The sequence below is a fragment of the Lipophrys pholis genome (assembly GCF_963383615.2).
Source record: "Lipophrys pholis genome assembly, chromosome: 5".
In the NCBI taxonomy this organism is placed as follows: domain Eukaryota; kingdom Metazoa; phylum Chordata; class Actinopteri; order Blenniiformes; family Blenniidae; genus Lipophrys; species Lipophrys pholis.
This window is the reverse complement of record NC_137628.1, coordinates 4832710-4850587: the sequence shown is the minus strand read 5'-3', so window position 1 is coordinate 4850587 and position 17878 is coordinate 4832710. Positions and strand designations below refer to the sequence as shown.

The window sequence follows — 17878 nt, the reverse complement described above, 5'->3', positions numbered from 1 at the left end:
CACATACACACACACAAAAGCACTCCAAAGAATGAGGAGGCGTTGGTGCTCTGGCCAGAAAAAGTCTGGATGCACACACACTGAAGCTCAGACGGCAAACAGGCCAAGAGTGGCTTCTGTCGGGGAAGACTGATCAGACGAGAGGCGGGAGTGTGCGCGTAAAGTGTGTAAAGAGTGTGTGCCTCCATCCCAGCAGGCAGCAGCACATCCACAGGTCATCAATGGAGCTGTCAAGTGATCCAAGGTCGAGGGGGCAGGACGAGGCCCCACCAGCACCGCTGCCCTGCATGTCCCAGCTGAGGAGCAGCAGCTACAGCGCTGTCCAGCAGCAGGGATACTCCGCATCCATCTTCCTACGGCGCAAAGACAAGCTGGAACGGGTGAGCCACTGCTCCTCTTCAACATTTAAAAAAACTGGTGTACTTTTTTTATTATTAGTAAAAGGATTGCCTTGAACTTAGAATGGATTTTTAGCTCATTTAAACAATGAATGTGAAAACGAACCCGGAGCTGAATGCAAAATGTTTCATTAATCTTAAACAAAAAAAAAAACACTATGCAGGAGGGTCGTAAAACTTGTCACTTGAAATTATACATCAGCAGCCCTGGAGTTTGCTGTAAATTCAGACGAGGCGTTTGTTTCAGTCACATTCGCTCTGCATGCCGGTGGCGCATCAGCCTAACACTGAGCTCTGGTCTCTCGCCTCCAATGAAAATTGATTGCTACTTTCTTCACTGCTGCAACACACCCAGTAAACACACATAGAAACATAGAAATCAAGCACCTCAAAGGAACGCGCGAGTTTAACACGTCACCGTGGCTGGGACGTTTTGTTTCCGAGATGTCTGACTGAACAGGACAGTGAGTTGTTTATGTATAAAACTGATAAACTGCCTTACCCAACAAATCTTGATTCCTCTGCTTGACATGAATCACAAAATGCTTTTATCCACAGAAGAGATGAGCCAGGCGGGGATGAAATGAATTATTTTATGAATTAACCCAATAACATCAGAATTATAAATAAGAGTTTCATCTTTTAGAAAATGACTTGATCACAGTTGGAGCGTTTGTTTATACATTAAATTATTTGTGTGTGTGTGTGTGTGTGTGTGTGTGTGTGTGTGTGTGTGTGTGTGTGTGTGTGTGTGTGTGTGTGTGTGTGTGTGTGTGTGTGTGTGTGTGTGTGTGTGTGTGTGTGTGTTAGAAACTGGCCGATTGGCTTCAGGTTGTTGCTCACAGGCATTTTCTCTGAAGACGTTTTTAGGAAAAATACAATAACTCAGTGTATTTTTTTGCTGTGCATGCCCCGGGAGTTTCCTCATTTCTGAATAATCCAATGTGTTGTGGCTCATTTTCATCAAGGAAAACACTCAAAAATAAGATAAATATGATTCTGGAATGAAATAAAACGATGCAGCCGTCCATCGTCATTATAGCTTGGACTTGATCCCAGCAGATTGAGTGAGTGAAGGCAGGCTTCAACCCAACCCCTCCACCCACCCGAGATGACTACAGAAGTAAATGTAAATAAAAGTCTGGAAACAAGTTTCTGCTTTCATAAATCTGACTCATTTAAAACTCGTCGACCCGGTGAATCATTTGCTCTCTTCCCTCCCGTAGAAAGTGAGTTTAAAATCAATATCTAATCTTCCCAGACAGGATTCAGGTCAGCTCTAATTAGGTCCTCTGGAATCACTGAGTATCTTTAATCATTAGAACAGAACAAACAGGGTTTCTTTTCCTTCAATATATTTATACCTGCTTACAAGCACCAAATTACTGTAATTTGTTACAGTTACTTCATTTGACTTTTTCAATGTCACATGCAATGAAAACTGAGAGAAATGGGGAGGAAACAATTCAGAACACTTCTGTTGTGTCATTTCTCAGTGCCTTCCTTTCAGCTTGAAGCACACTCAGATATTTAACCTTGAACCATTTTGAACAGGGGTGAGAAACATGTGGCCGGCGGGACAAAACAGGTTCACAAGAGCGAAACCTTTAAAAACGATGATTGGGCGGGATTTAACAGCTGCTTTTGACACAGTGGAACACGACACCGCAGTGGGAGGGATCAGAAGTCCGGAATGGTTAAGATATGACTATGCGGATCAAACTTTCTGTGTCGGCCTTGTCGAGTGTGTGTCAGCCACCGCTTCCCTCTGTGGTGTTCCACAAGGTTCAGTATTGGGCCCTCTGCTGTTGGATCCCTACTTAGAAAACATAGCGTTTCTTTCAAACTGCTCTGCAGATGACAGCCAGTTTTAGTTACCTCTGAAAAAATATGACTCTTTCAGTATCATTCCGCAGCCTCACTATCATAAGGACATTCAGTTTGAAATGAAGTGATGTAAAAAGTCAGAGCGACCACAATAGTTCTTTATTCATTCTTTATGGCATTTTGTTTTGCTGTCTGAACAGAATTTTAATGGCATATTTATCATCTTGGCATGTATATTTCAGAGAACAAAACTGCTGATAAGAAATAAGAACGATTACTGTGAGCCTTGACACTTTGAAGAGCTATTCTTTGAGACCTTGAACTCCTTTGTCTCTCTACATAAGCTCACCGGTAAAGTTTTGCTAAAAGTAATACGAGCAATGGTTTAACTTGATGTGTCATCAGCAGTGCTGCTCCTCACTGCAGGAAATCTAATTATTGTTCTTGCAACAAAAAGAGTTTCTTTAAAAGGTTTTAGAATCATCTACGTGTCATTGCAGGGTGGTTTTTGCCTACTGAGACAATAAACTGGTTGCTTGTTTCGGAGAACTGTGCGCCAAAATGATGGGAGGGAGAAACAGGAGGGAGCGACTGGGGCCAGCGTGACCTTTGACACCTGCAGTAGCAATGCCTAATTAACGGCAACTATCAAAGAAAGCTTCTTGAACTCAACCTCTCAGAAAACTAACTTGGACTTTTCACCCATTTGCATGTACAGTTGCATCGTTGCAGTGACCTCAGCTGGTGAAATGTTTATGTCAACAGTTTCCTTTCATGACCGCCCCTGACCGGCCGCAGAGGGGATCTTCATCATTTTGCTGCTCAGCTTAAAAATGTCCTTCGTAGGTTTTCTTTGATGATCTGAAAAAAAGTGCCTATGTGAACTTCACCGTTATGTCAAAAATGAAAATGATGAATGAATGAATGATGCTTGAAAATCATCATGCATGATCAACATGATCATTACAACATTGAGGCGCATTTGAAAGCAACTCTCCCAATCTGACGGGGTCGAGTCAGCCTTCATGAAATCCTCCATCCACAGCCTTCCTCAGAAAGTGTTGCAAACCTTTTTCTATTAATTCCACTTGTATTACTACCCTTTTTGGTGATTTTCTTTTAAATCAGTGTGTGTTTTTTAGACTTTCATCATTTCTTATTTGTAACCCGGCCAGCGCTCAATTATAAAAACCAGAAAAAGCATGGGCGGTGATACGTTGAAAAATCTTTTTTTTTTTTAAATCTTGTGGCCTCAAGGCTTTGGAGAGCTACAGGACCTTGTTCTGGGCTCTGGACAGCCTCATACTGATGGAACGAGACGACCTAACAGGATCATTTGTCACTGCTGGATCTCTATCTGCAAACTGTCCACAGTCGCCTCTGGCACCAGGCCCGGCCGTCCTCCCGTGCTGCTGCGCCCAGTCAGCTTTCACTCGCCACGTATCGCCCTGTGACGTCAGAAACCGCCCCGTCCTGCACACGCATGAAGACCCCGCTGTGGAGTTTTGGTTGTGAAGGTGAAACACCCACTATGAGGTGTCCTTCATGGGAAGTCAGTGGGGTTGCGTTTGCATGGGAGCGAAGGTCAGCATAATTTATCCAGATCTAAATGGCAACAAAATGTCATGTTGAGTAATGTAATGTCATCCTGGAAGGATAGTGCGGACGTTATGTCGGTCATAAATAATCTAGGTGTCATGATTGGATTGCGTAAAAAGGTAAAGTCTATAATGCTCAGTGATGTGTGTGTGTGTTTCCACATACTTGACCATAATTATACAGAACATTATGAGTTATTGTTATTGTAATATGTGTGGATATAATCATTAACAAATATTTAATAATGATCATGATTCAAATTGCATCATAGTTTTGAATCAAGATATAGGTTGCCATCTAATTAATGTAATAACATAACTGAACATTGATTAAAAGAATAATAATTTTTATCTCTGAAATAGGAAGTCGACTTTCAATTTTGAATTTGTCATTTTCTGCAGCTTCCGTCTGGGTAACAGTATGAGGATGTCAGCTTGAAGAATGATATCTTTTCTTCAAATGTCTGTATTGGCCGAAATGAGTAAATGAGTAAAGATGAAAAGTCATTAGAAAAGTAAAGTGTTGATCTTCTGATATGAAAAATCGACTCAAGTGCAGGGATGAAGGACAGAGACTTTCTTACTTAAAACTGCCCCCTGAAGTTACCACATATCTTCTCTTCTACTTTGCATGGTCACAGGAATTTGAAGGGGATCCCAGATGACTGTGTGAGTCACCTGTGGGAGGAGACCAGAGCCTTTGTGTAATCTTTTAGAAAACAGTAGCTGTTTTTGACTTCAGATGAGAATGACTCCAGACAACCATTAACATGAATTTATCGATCTGGCCCAGTTGTGTTTTTTAAAAGACACGAAGATAAAGGAATTCGCCAACAGAAACTGACAGGAAAAGATTTCACACTGAACTATTCAAAGTTGCATCATCAGTGACTGTATCGTTGTTTAAATATTCACAGCCACATCGGTCTGGCATTACCACCAGACTCTTAGCCGACCAACACATTCAGTGAAAGCCTGTGCACGTGATCGCTGGAGAAGCAGTGGCGTCGCGCTCCGCCCTGTTCCACCAGGTCGTTCGTCCCTCCCGTTGTCTGCTTGACCCCTCGTGTGCGGCCTCGGGAACGCGCAGCTCTCCTGGGAAGTGACTCAAACACTTCTGTCATGTTTTGTTTCCCTGTCACAGACAGCGTGACGTGCAGAGGGCACCCATCGTGGACGAACCCAGTAGGGAAAACCTGCTGTGACTTTGTTTGTCTGCTCGCAACTCACAAACAGCTCTACTACTCAAACCTGACATGCTCTGCATCACCTTCACCAAACCACTTCAAACACTATCGGAGCACTTTAAAGTCTCTCATACAGAAAACGATGCCAACTGCTAAAACGGAGGCCCCTCAACCTCTGCTGGGTGCAGCTCGGAGATCAGTGTCTTGCTCATCAGCATAGAGGATAGAACCACCAACCTATTGAATGGGAGATAAGTCACAATCAAAGTGAGCTTTATTGTCAACTCTGCTGTGCATACAAGACGCACAGTGGAATCAAAATCTCCTCTTGCCCTCCTTCGGTGTAGACATATATCACCCAGAAGGAAAAATAGAGACTATAGAATAAAATATTGGCAAGAAAAATTGTGCAATAAGATTTTAAAATAGAAGTTAAAAAATGAAATGTGCATGTGTAGTACATAATACAGTGTAGCCTTTAGAATAGCTTTATGGAATGTGTACAAGACCTCATTGAGGCCAGACGATCAGTGGGATCGACCAGCTCCACCAGAACTTAGAAGAAAGTTATTCCCCTTTTTATTTAATAAGTGTTACATTGATCTCTGTGCCAATCTTCATGGTAATATGTCCCAAAGGCTGTGATAACATTTTAGTGAGTACTACACATACAAGTGCCACCAGCCTGTTTAATAAAGACGTATTTGAATATTCTGAGCAGTACTGCCTCAGAAGTGAACAACATCCCCGAATAGCCTCTTTCTTATCCTTGCTGCTCTTCCCTCTGCACACACTGCTGGACTCATAAACAGAGCAGCAGCTTGCCTGCAGTCAGCAGCATATGTTGTTTTCTGTCATCAGGCAGTGCTGTGTTTATCTGCGAAGGGAAGGTTGTTGTATTCGAGGGTGCGTGTAGAAAGTGTGTGCATGTTTCATTTATTCATTTTTCTTTTTCCACCGAGGTCCTTTAATGTAACTCGGAGCAGTGAGAAGAGACAGAACCATTTACAGTAGAAGAGAATGAATAAATGCACTGGAATATAGTGCATCACTGCAAAGCACATTCATCAAAATGATTTAAAATGCACGGGGAAACGCAGACAACAGTGCTGACTTACTCATATGTCACAAGTTTAGCTCATTAATTTGAGCTTCAGAGCCATTTCATTATCTTTATACAGTGAGTGTGTGTGCAGGCTTGTTAGTGAGTGTGTGTACACACCAGCGGCAGACATGTCTGACCTGCCGAGTCCAGAACGATTTGAGAGTTTTTGCTTCAGCTGTCACACACAGTAATTGCATGTTTCAGCGTCACCCCCCTCTGTCGGCAGAGACCGGATGCTTTCTGCCAGATGAGCTTTGTTCTCAAGGAAGATAAAAAAAAAGAGAGATGCGATGGCAAACAGAAGAGGAGGGAGGACTCGCAGCTCTGTATTGGCCATTCGAAGGAGAGGGGCTGGTCTCTCTCACCACCTCCACTTAGAAACAGAGTGTGCAACACACACACCGCTTACACACACACACACACACACACACACACACACACCGTCTGAGCGAACCATGTCAGGACACAGTGGAGACCAGGAGCTAAGGTGCACACAAAACGCACACACACACCCTCACACAAAGCCCTGAGGACAGAGAGGGAGCAGCAGGATGGAGAGAGACAGACACACACACACCGAAGAGGCTGGACGAGTGAGACGGATAAAGATGTGTGAGTGAGCTGCTGTTTCCCACCTGTCAGAGAAGTTTAAGGGGTGCAGCTCCAATGGCAGGACCAGCTCCACAGGAGCCTCTGAAGGTGAGCTCTTACACCTATTCTATAATCATATTCTAACAGTTTTGTTAGATTTCGGTTAGTCTTCTTGGCTTTTCTTCGACTTGTGTAAATCATTTAAATGAATTGACCTTTAAAATACATGTAAGCCGACAAGCAGCTATTTAGGTTTAATCTTAATATATATATTGTATCTTAATCTTTTATCTTAGTTATTTAGCCATTAAAAAATGTTGTTCATCACTTTATTGTACAGTGATGGCAAAAAAAAGCTTCTTTTTTTTTTTTGCTTTTGGCTTCATCACATTTATATAAATTCGTCACATCTGGCACATTATTGTGGCATAAAAGCAAGTTAAAATTACATAAAACTCAAAAGAACAATCAAAGCATGTGTATGTGAATATATTGTGAACTCCCATGTTTAGAAATTTTAGCCGTCACTTGCTCGTTTGCATTTTTTCCAAATAAATGACTATTTTACTATTCATCACAATTCTTCCATGTTTTAGTTTGTTTCATTAATTATGATCTAGAAGCTAAAGGCTTATGTAATAAAAATTACCTGATATGTATGATATTTGTTGTTCATACTTGCTTTTGATGGGTGTATTTATAAGTCAGCTTTCTCCTTTTTTTTTTACAAAATACCTGATATCTGAGAAGAAAATATAACTTTACCATCATAAAATAAAAATTGTTAGTTTTATGAAGGTTGAACTAGTTATTGTGGTTTTGTTTTTAAATCAATTGATAAGCCAGATGAGATTGTTTTCACACATTTCGTGGAAGAAATGCTTTATGTCACTGAGAATGTGACCAACCTGTCTCGCACTGCCAGTCTTTATCATGAAGCTTCATTTCCTGGCAGTCGTGTCCACATCCACGGCCGTCCAGCGCGGTCCTTGACTGGGCTAACAGTAATGAAGAGCTCGCTGGTCTCAGAGGAGCGTGAGGTGCATCAGGCTGGCACCAGCCTTTCAGCCTCATTGCCTGAGACAGACAGTGTGGAGAGGAGTCAGGGACAGGGTCAACAAACACCCACAGGGGGGACTTTGTGCTGAACGGTGTGGTTTTTTTTTTTCTTTTAAATTAAAACCAGCAGCTGGGAGTTATCTTTCGACCCAAACTCATCAGCGGGATGTGACTTACCTGACTGATCAAACACTACAAAGGAGAATATGTAATGTGATGTTGACGGCTCACAAACCGACAAAGCAAAACAAGCGCGGTGGGGGAAAGAGATGGTGAAAAAACTGCAGTGGTAAGCAAAAACAGAAGTGCCCAAATGCACTTTTAAAACTGAGGAAATCAAGACTCCTCAGGCCGGATGAGGGTTGCAGTGTTATCACCCCTGACCGCAGCGGCAGCCATATTGAAAACCTCTGTTTAGAATAAACTCCACGCACATGATGCCTCGATATTGTTTATCATGAATGAAACAATGGCTCAGAGCTCATAAAATCCGTCTTCCACTGGGGATTACTTGAACAACAGGGCGAGCAATATATAACATAAACCAGACTTTTCCAATATTTCATTTTATGGCCGAGCTTTACTGTGCATCAATTTGTCTTCGGCTGGAGACTGTTCCACTTCACTTCTCCTCAGCTCTCTGGAATAAAGTAGGATTTTTGAAGTTGGGTGTCTTTTTGCTCCAGTGCTCTGAATCCTGCCGCACACTGGTTGTCAAATCAAGAGATTTCACTGTCGAATGGAGACATAGCAGTTGCATCGATCACGAATCCTAACCTCTAATCAATGTTATTGACTCAGGACATTAGCATTTAAGAGCTGATAGATTCCTTTTTGTGAACCACTCAAGACCAACAGTGTCACCGTGTTTACTGCACATTGTTACTTTGCAATGTAACTGGAGTCGAAGAGATCCTGACTTTATTTTATGTGTTTGAATCTTCTTCCAGACACAGCAGAAGTGCATTGCCGTCTTCGCCCTTCTCTGCTGCTTTGCCGTGCTGGTGGCGCTGATCTTCTCATCGGTGGACATCTGGGGGGACGACGAGGATGGAATCACAGAGGAAAACTGCAGCAGCGACTGCCAGTGAGTCACGTCACACTCAACTCAAAATGATGCAAAAGAAAAAAAACAAAAAACTGCAGCAATGGAAAAACAAGATTAATTAGATAAATTGTTGGAATTGTCTTGATTTCAGCATTGTGCTTGTGGAGAACATCCCAGACGACCTCTCTCTCCCGCTGGACGGCCAACCCCGGCTTCCCCTCTCTGCTGGCTTTCACACGCTGTTGGACTGGGCCAAACACTCCGTGGAGGTGGTCTCGCCTGTGTGGGACTTAAACTCCTGGGACGTGGAAATAATCCCCAGCACTGCCAAACAGGTAGCGAATCATCTGGCGAAACAGGAAGTTGAACGCACGTCCCACGTGCTCTGCGGGAGAAATGCAATTATTTTCACGTAAATCTTTTAATGAGCTCAGTCCTGCCGAGATACGAGTGTTGCCCTTTTCAGAGACATTAAGAAACGCTGCTCTCTTCCTCAGGGTCAGCTTTTGTTCCAGAGGCTGCTCGGCCTGAAATCTCGTGGGGTTAAACTGAAGATTGCCAGCAGTCTGACAAACTCTGCCGAACTGAAGGACTTGGCAGCGCACCGTGAGTGGCTGTCAGACTTTTATTCTGTGAAAGCAATTCATTTACTCACTGTAGCAAAACAAATCAAGTTGGTATTTTCTAAGCGTCAGCAGTTCGGACAAATTTCTTTACTCTTAAGTGTTGTATTTCAGGCAAGCATCAAAACATGCACATTGTAAGTTTGTATACTCATTTTTTATTCTCATACAGAAGCAGACGTTCGCTTCGTTAACATGTCAGCTTTCACCCGAGGAGGACTGCATTCCTCGTTCTGGATCGTAGACCGGAGGCACATTTACATCGGGAGCGCTGACATGGACTGGAGGTCACTCTCCAAGGTAACACCAAAACATCAGCAGCATGAGCGTGCAGAGTTAAAACCCAGAGATAAATGAGCCTCAACAGTCAGGTGAGGTCAGGTCTACTGTAGCTTTCCATCTTTTAAGAAAAAAAAAGAAGTTGGAACCTGCACAAATTTAATTAAACGATAACCTTTGCACCCCGCAGGGAGCTGGAAAATCACACAGACACAGATTAGCTCCACTGTACTCTTCTGTTCAGTTACTTCGGCGGCTCCTAATATGCATCAGGGATGATTTAAGATTGCTGTCCGAGGCGGTCCGCAAAGAAAAGTGGCATTTCACTTTTTATTTAGTATGTGATTCACAATAGAGGGGAGTATTAGCATCCTGTAACCTGAAGTGATTACCTGGCACTTTTAACGCTCCGGCAGTGTTGGCTGGAGGGAGAACCACTGTTCAGTGTAATTATAAAAAAGGAGCCAGAGGATGCAAAGAAATGGACACATGCACAAACGTGTGTGTCCATAAGACAGGAGGAAGAGACTGATAGGCAGAGGAGTTTAATATGTCTGAAAATTCACAATATGAACCTCTGTGTGTTTCCTTCTGGGGCATGCACACAAAAATAGAATAAACACTGAACACATTTCTGCAGTGTGGTTAATGACCAGGCAAGAGGGGTATATTTAGAAGCGCTTTCTCCTGCTCTCTCTTCATTTATAGTTGTGCATGGATGGCAGTTTGTTTTATCTATCCCAAAATAAGACTAAAACACAAAATGCGTGACGTGTTCTGGCTGCATGGTGGTGCAGGGGTGAGTGTTCTTTATTCACATTGAGAATATCCCCGGTTCAACTCCAGTTTGGGTTGGGGAATACGAGTTATGGTTAATTTAGCTGTCAGTTTAGAGAAAATGAATGAAAGCTCATGTCCAGTCAACTGGACGGATGAAATAAAGCTCTATGTGTGTGTTGTTTCTATACTGATGGGAACGGGAACCAGCTTGCATGCTAAGGCCAGACATTTTGGGAAATCATTTTGACTTGAAGACGGCATTTAATGGTTAGTGTTAGAAAAGAGGTAGTTAGGGTAAGTCTTCCAGAAGTGAATGAAAGTCATCGCTTAAATATAAATGGACTCACTTATATAGCGCCTTTTCGCTGACAACAGCGCCAAAGCACTTTACATAGCTCATCACACTCACCCATTCACACACCATTGGAGGCCGCAGCCGTGCAAGGCGCTGTCACTCCAATGGGGACAGTTTGGGATTAGGTGCCTTGCCCAAGGACACTTTGGCATGTAGGCAGGCAGGGATGGGATTTAAACCTACAACCTTCCGATTGGGAGACGACCGCTCTACCAACCGAGTTATGCTGCCCACAGTCTTGGGTCCCATAAGACATATACTGTATGTGTGTGTGTGTGGATCAGTAACTGTCTATACGCGTGTGTTTCGCCTGTGATGTCCCATTGTCATCCTATCACTCATGTTCCAATCATTTCAGGGTTTATTTAATTTTTACAATATAAATGAGGAATAACTACTTTACACAATCAGTGATGTAACGTAGAATTGATGATGTTTGGGTGGGAACCACAAAGATTATGTTACCATGCCACCCTGCCCATCCAGCTTTTCCTTGATTGTCATCCATTGGAATATTGGATCATAGGAGCTGCATTCAGAATCTGCTGTGTCTGTGTGAGCTGGACTGGCTCCACCCACATGCCCATCTTGGGAAGAGGAGGCAGTACCTCCTCTCGTGGTGCCATGTGCCAGAGCAGAGCTGTCAAATTGTGGGAGGTTCAAAGGGAGAGCACACCTTGATTGGGATTGGCTAAACCCCCAATGCCACTATATAGGGTTTGATTTCTGATTGGCTCGTTGGAGAACACACTTTTCAAAAATGAAACAAGCCAGGGAGAGAGATGACAGATTTTCCAGGTACGGGGATGATTATTACTGTTGGAAAACCATTAGAAAGTGAATTTTGCATAATAAAACCCCTTTAAAGAAAAGTGTGAACAGGCACCGAAGCACTTTCACCCAAACCATTTCCTGAGGTCTTCAGGCCGCAGCGACTTGGTAGTGTGAACAGTCATGCATCGCACATGCGTCTTGGGACAGTAGCGTCACATGAAAATATGTCATACATCAGTGCACGCCATCTATTTGTTTAGGAGAATGTGCCAGTCTGATGTATACAGTCTTTCCAATTTCCTAAAGGACCTATGGAAAAGAACATGGACATCTGGGGGCCTGTAGAGACACGGTGCCATCCGGCTGGATGAGTCTCCCCGCTTGGTCATGAAGCGAGGAAATGAGACACGTGCAATATGAGATCAGAGAATGCGAGTGTCATTTATAGCGGCCTCATCAGAAGATTCTATCCAGCGCAAGCTGGATGACTGTGCGCCGAGCCATTTAGTGGAAGTGACGTAGAGGTAGTAACACAAACTGATCTCAAGTGGTTATTCTGAAACATGTGATACTGAAAAGTATAAAACAGTCTGCATCAGGGCTCGCTGCATGTGATCGGATAATGCCAGGTCCGAACGGGTAGATCCAGAGGTGTCATCAGGTCAGCGCTGTAATTTAATATCCAGAGGACAAATAAAGTTCTCATTCGCCTCCGATGTTTTTTTTAAACCTGATGTCAGTTTGCAAAAATGATAGCAAGTTGTCAAAGTAATCTCAAAGCCTGATTTGGTCTTTGCGAAGCCGAAGGAGAAAAATGGTGGGATAATAACATGTAAAAGACAAGAATACTAACAGGTTTCTCTCAGTTTTAGTGAAAAAACAAAAGAGTTTTCTACAACACCTTCTTAGTGTCTTTTTCTCCCCGACAGTGGACCAATTAGAAGCAGCAGAAATTGCAGTTAATGTCCTGAAATTGTAAGATTATGCATCCCCCGGTCCAGATCGAAGCCTCCAGCAGCCGGTTTTGGTCCTCGGGTTGTATGTTTGACATCTCTGCACCAAAACATCTTCATCACACCTGCATACATCACATCTGATCTGTAGCAGCAGCTTCACTCCAGAGACTTTTATGTGTTTTTCATTTCCTTCAGAACAAAGCTTCACCTTGTTCAGCCTCAAAACTCCTCTGAGATCATCAATTCTCACAGATATTCTGAAATCAGTCCCCTTTTTTTTTTTTTTTTAAGTCTAATTAGTCCACTGCATCCTCGCACAGTAATGACACCGACAATTAGGGCTGAAACTTTTCTGCTGCATCGCCTCTTCAGCGCCGTGTGTCTCTCTAACGCTCCCACAGAGGAAAGAACTGGGACTGGTGGTGTACAACTGCAGCTGTCTGGCCCTGGACCTCCACAGAATCTTTTCCTTTTACTGGCAGCTTCACGAGCGGGACTACATCCCCTCCATCTGGTCGAAGAGAGTTACAGCCCTCTACGGGAGAAACGGCGCCCTGGAGCTGCAGCTGAATGCCACCCCGGCCTCCGCTTATGTGTCTGTGAGGACCCGCCTCTGTTGTTTTACAGGATTTAGTGCATGTTCACGCATAAATCAATAGTGCACAAAGTGTCAAGAAATACACAAGCTAGGGTTTACGTGTGTGTAATAAATGTTTTACAGGTTTGTATTTCACTTGGGGGCATCACAGCTTCTGGGTCTACATGGGGAATGTCTTTATAAAAATTTCATCACTAACTAATAACGTACACGGGCAGGAGGTGATTAATCATGTTAATATCACGCTGAGGAGCATGTTGATTCTGAAGATCTCAGTAGCTCAGCCTAATTTGACAGTAATGAATCTTGCAACCCTCGAAGCGACAAGCTGCTTATCAGTTGCATTGAGGAGATTCATCATCCTGCTGGAACTACTGGAGCCGTGCTGATGCAGACTGCTGGCAGCTCCAACCTGCTCTCAGGCTCCGGACTCTCTTCTAAGAAAATGTCCCAAACTATCCACTGCTTGTATTTTTTAAAAAAATTTTGCATTGGTTCTGAGTTTTTCTCCATCGAACTGAAACTGAATGATCTAATGTGTCAGATGTGTGGTCGTTCTGTAGACCTCTCCAGAGCTCTTCTGTGCCAAAGATCGCACCCGAGACGTGGACGCCATCTATCAAGTCATCCAGGGTGCAAAGAGATTCATCTTCATATCTGTGACAGACTACCTCCCTCTGGTGCACAGGACTTTTAGAGGAAGCTCGGTCACAAGGTGTGTGGACGACGCAACACGTGCAAACCTAATTTCTTCTCTTTTAGTGATGAGTTTTTAAGACATTTATCAGGCGTCCACATGCTTCCAGCAGGTCCTGGAAGTCCTGGAAGTCCTGGAAGTTAATAAGTGGAGCCTCCATAAAGTGGATTTTTTTATTCCAGCCCATACCCCAGATTGACCGTGCTGTGTCGAGGACAAATCAGAGTCTAAAACCGGTTCTTGTGTTTCTCAAATAATTTCAGAGTCCTTTTCTGCTTTAAAACAGCAAGGAAGCATCGTGCCGGAAAAACAGGAGACTCCATGAAAATCCAAAAAACATCTGCACAGTTGTCGTCAAGCCTGCTCAAACTCTGAAGCTCTTAAGGCTTTCTCCCGCTTCTAACACATCAATGTTGAAGATACTTTAGTGACTATTTTATAGATCCAACTCACTAACAAACAGGTCTGCAACATGTGACAGTAGGGCCGTCATGTGAGCTCCCTCAAGCTTCCACTAAATGAGACGTGACGTGACGTGACGTGACGTGACGTGACGTGACGTGACGTGACGTGACGTGACGTGACGTGACGTGACGTGACGTGACGTGACGTGACGCGACGTGACGTGACGTGACGTGACGTGACGTGAGCCCTTATTAGACACATAAGTGAGAAAGTGCAGTAAATTATGTTTAAATAAACATTTCTGCTTATTTTGCACACCAAAATCATCAATGTCAAAAGGACTCTAGTCTCCTGCTTAAAGCAGTTAAAACAGCTAAAAACCAGAAAAAAAAGTTAAAACAAAAGTCATTAAAGTAAATAAAAATGCTAACATTTTCCAAAACTACTAAAAGTGTCAAAATTTCCTGGAAGAAATACAAAAGTGAAAGTTCCTAAAATAGCTAAAACTGCTTCATTCATGCATTTATTTTTATTTTGGACATAAGTGAAAACAATAAGACTCAAGCACACATCAGATGGCTAAAAAATATCAAACCAAAGAGAAGCTGAAATCAGTGAAAAATTTGTAAACTGTCTTTTTCTGTTGTAGTGATGAAATTTCTGAATAGAAACATTTTATGGGCTGTGTTATCCTCATTTTAAAGCTAAACATGTTTTGTGGCTCCAGATGAATTCAAATGTGAACAGAGAATCAGTGGTCATAATATTCTGGCCGATGGGTGTATCTCCCTCTTCAGATGAAGCAAGAGAATGTCAGTCCTGCTGTTCTCCACTGATACTGAACAGGTACTGGTCTCCTCTGGACGAGGTGATCAGAGAGGCCGTGGTGCTCCGAGGAATCAGAGTCCGCCTGCTCATCAGCTTCTGGAGGAAGACTCACCCTCTCACCTTCAACTTTGTCAACTCCCTCAAGTCGCTGTGCGTGCAGTTCCTCAACTGCTCCATGGAGGTGGTGAGTGAAGGATGGAGGGAACGCCCGGGATCTGCAGTGAGCTCGTTCTGAATAACAGCTTCTGAACTGCTTCTGTTGACAGAGGTTTTTTAGTCACAAGGAGCAGAGAGATGACAGCCAGCAGGGACTCAACCACAACAAGTACATGGTGACCGACAGCGCCGCTTACATCGGTAGGTAGAGTGGGCTTTGTGCATGTTTTTTTTTTAAAATAAGCTTCTTGAAAGTCTCTTTCGACATCAGGGCTTTACAGTTATTATGAAAAATATTGGTCAATGTGTTTCTAATGGAATTATATATTAGTTTGTTATTATGCCAAGAGGATTCCTTAAATGAGCACACAAAACCTGGAAGTTAAATAAAATCATCCAAAAATGTGATTAAAAGATATTTTAATATTTTAGAGCAGAGTTGTCAAATATAAGGCCTGTGGACTAAAACTGTCCCACAAGAGGCTCCAAAAGGGCCAAAGGCATGACAGCTGGATACCTTTTTGCTCAAACCGTTTGTTACTGTCAGGGTGAGTTTGTAAAAACACCCATAATGCAACAGGTATAGGAAAAGTTATTTCATTTAATTTTCTTCTTTTTTTTTCCACTGTAATTTGTACCAGAAGTTTTCAATAAAATTGGCTTTAGTCAAGATTTTAGTCATTTTCAGCAGTATTGTTTTGGTCTCCCAAAAATATAGATATTTTCATTGCGTATACTCTGCGCCACACTAAAGAAAAACCCTGAACTAAAAAGTGTTTGACACCCGTTTTAGAGTCTGAGGTGTCGTTTAAATCTAATCTAATCTGTTGAAAACTATTAAGCTGAATAAAAGGACACACAATCCATCATTTATAACATCAGAAATTCCCTTAATCAGTTAACATTTCACTGAAATTCTGTAAAATATTGGAAACACAGTATAGAATACCACTGTATTATAATGTAATAAAGTATTTGCTAGATTAATAAGCCTAAATATGATTGGCTGTATCTCTGGAGAAAGGCACTCAGGCTACTTTATTTAATCCATATTCATGTGCTCCTTTATCAAGATAAGATTCATCTAGAACTAGAACCTGGTTAACCGGCTTGGTCATACGTATGTTTTAATACTTTAACAAAACACAAAAGAAACTATGAGTTTAAATACCTGAGATCAACAACATTTAGTTAGAAGAGCCACTATTTCACTGTGATGCTCTGCTTTTTTCTTTTAGCGTCAACCAGCAACGATTTGAGTTCAAGGTTTCATCAAAATGACAAACTGTTTTGATCTAATCTTCCTTTTTTTTTAAATACGACCAATAAAATATTCCTGCCAATCTACCATATGTGACTAACTAGATTTTGTTTGCTGTTGATAATCACTACAAACCCTGCAACTCTGTTATTTATTAACACTTTCATGACGAGGATTGTAAATATGCGACTAAACTGGTTCAGTGCAAAAGACATGAACAAAAATGACACAAATCTATATTCACCACTTGAGTAGTAAGTTACTATCTGCTTGTCCTCCTTTCTCTCTTCATTGACCTATGTCATCTCTGGTTTAACTTCTCGTATTGATGCCTCATCTCTCCTTCACTACAATTATACCATTTTAAAATCTGTTAAAAAGCTTAAAAACATGCTGATGAACTGACTCATTCCCTGTATCTGCATAAATTCTAGGCCATCCCAAATTTTATTAATTGCATTAATACAAGATATATTTATATATATTCATATTTTCTGTATTTTATGTCTGTAGAATTGTTGAAAATGTGAGTGAGTGTTCCTGCCTCTTCCAAGACAAATGTGTTTTCTGAAAAACTCATGTTAATGTGTGACACATCTGTGAATCTTGTTTGTTGGACTGGCCTGGCGTCACTGTAATGATTGGTAGAAAAGGTACGAAGCTCAACGTTCGAATGTTCATAACGACATCAGAGTCATGGTTATGAGAAGTACACGTGTTAAATCCGGTCAGTGGCGGCAGGATTGGAGTAAAAGTTATGTAATCATAATCGATCTAAATTTAGCAATTTTTTTTTTCTAAACACTGCAACTTGAATCTACTGTTCTAGAAATTCTAACTGTATCTGTTGTCTGCGTGCGCACAGGAAACCACGACTGGGTGGGAAGTGACTTTTCGTCCAATGCAGGAGTCGGGCTGGTGGTCCGGATGAAGGACAGGCCCGAAGACGGAGGAGAGACGATCCTGGAGCAGCTCAGAGTTTCTTTTGAAAGAGACTGGGGTTCGCATTACGCCAAGACTCTCCAGGGAAACAAGGACCAGCAGGGAAGATACAGAAACGTACAACATCTGAAGCATCATACAGACACTAAGGAGAAAAACAGATGGAATAACCCTTTAAATATAGTATAAGCACAGAATATTTCAATATAACCTAAAGCTTTGTATGCCTGAATACTTCCTATTTACAAATATGTACTCAAATGAGAATGTTGACCTTCATACTTAAACTTTGTTTCAATGGATATTGATTTACAGAGAAAGTATGGCTTTGACAATAATATCGTCTACCTAATTAACTACTGACTGTTATATAAGCATGCACTGCTGCATGGATACCGAAAGCAATACTCA

At 42.2% G+C, this 17878-nt stretch overlaps 1 protein-coding gene across 1 annotated transcript; it reads left to right on the top strand.

The window, feature by feature from the left end:
* Window positions 1-215: 215 nt before the first annotated feature.
* Window positions 216-17656, top strand: pld5 (phospholipase D family member 5; the record flags this gene model as incomplete). The annotated part of the gene is made up of 10 exons (XM_080463587.1): window positions 216-380; window positions 8716-8852; window positions 8965-9148; window positions 9311-9419; window positions 9609-9736; window positions 12982-13179; window positions 13742-13893; window positions 15127-15292; window positions 15375-15465; window positions 17391-17656. The coding sequence occupies exons 1-10, from the start codon at window positions 222-224 to the stop codon at window positions 17654-17656; spliced, it is 1590 nt and encodes a 529-aa protein (XP_080319713.1). The 5' UTR covers window positions 216-221.
* Between the last annotated feature and the right edge of the window lie 222 nt (window positions 17657-17878).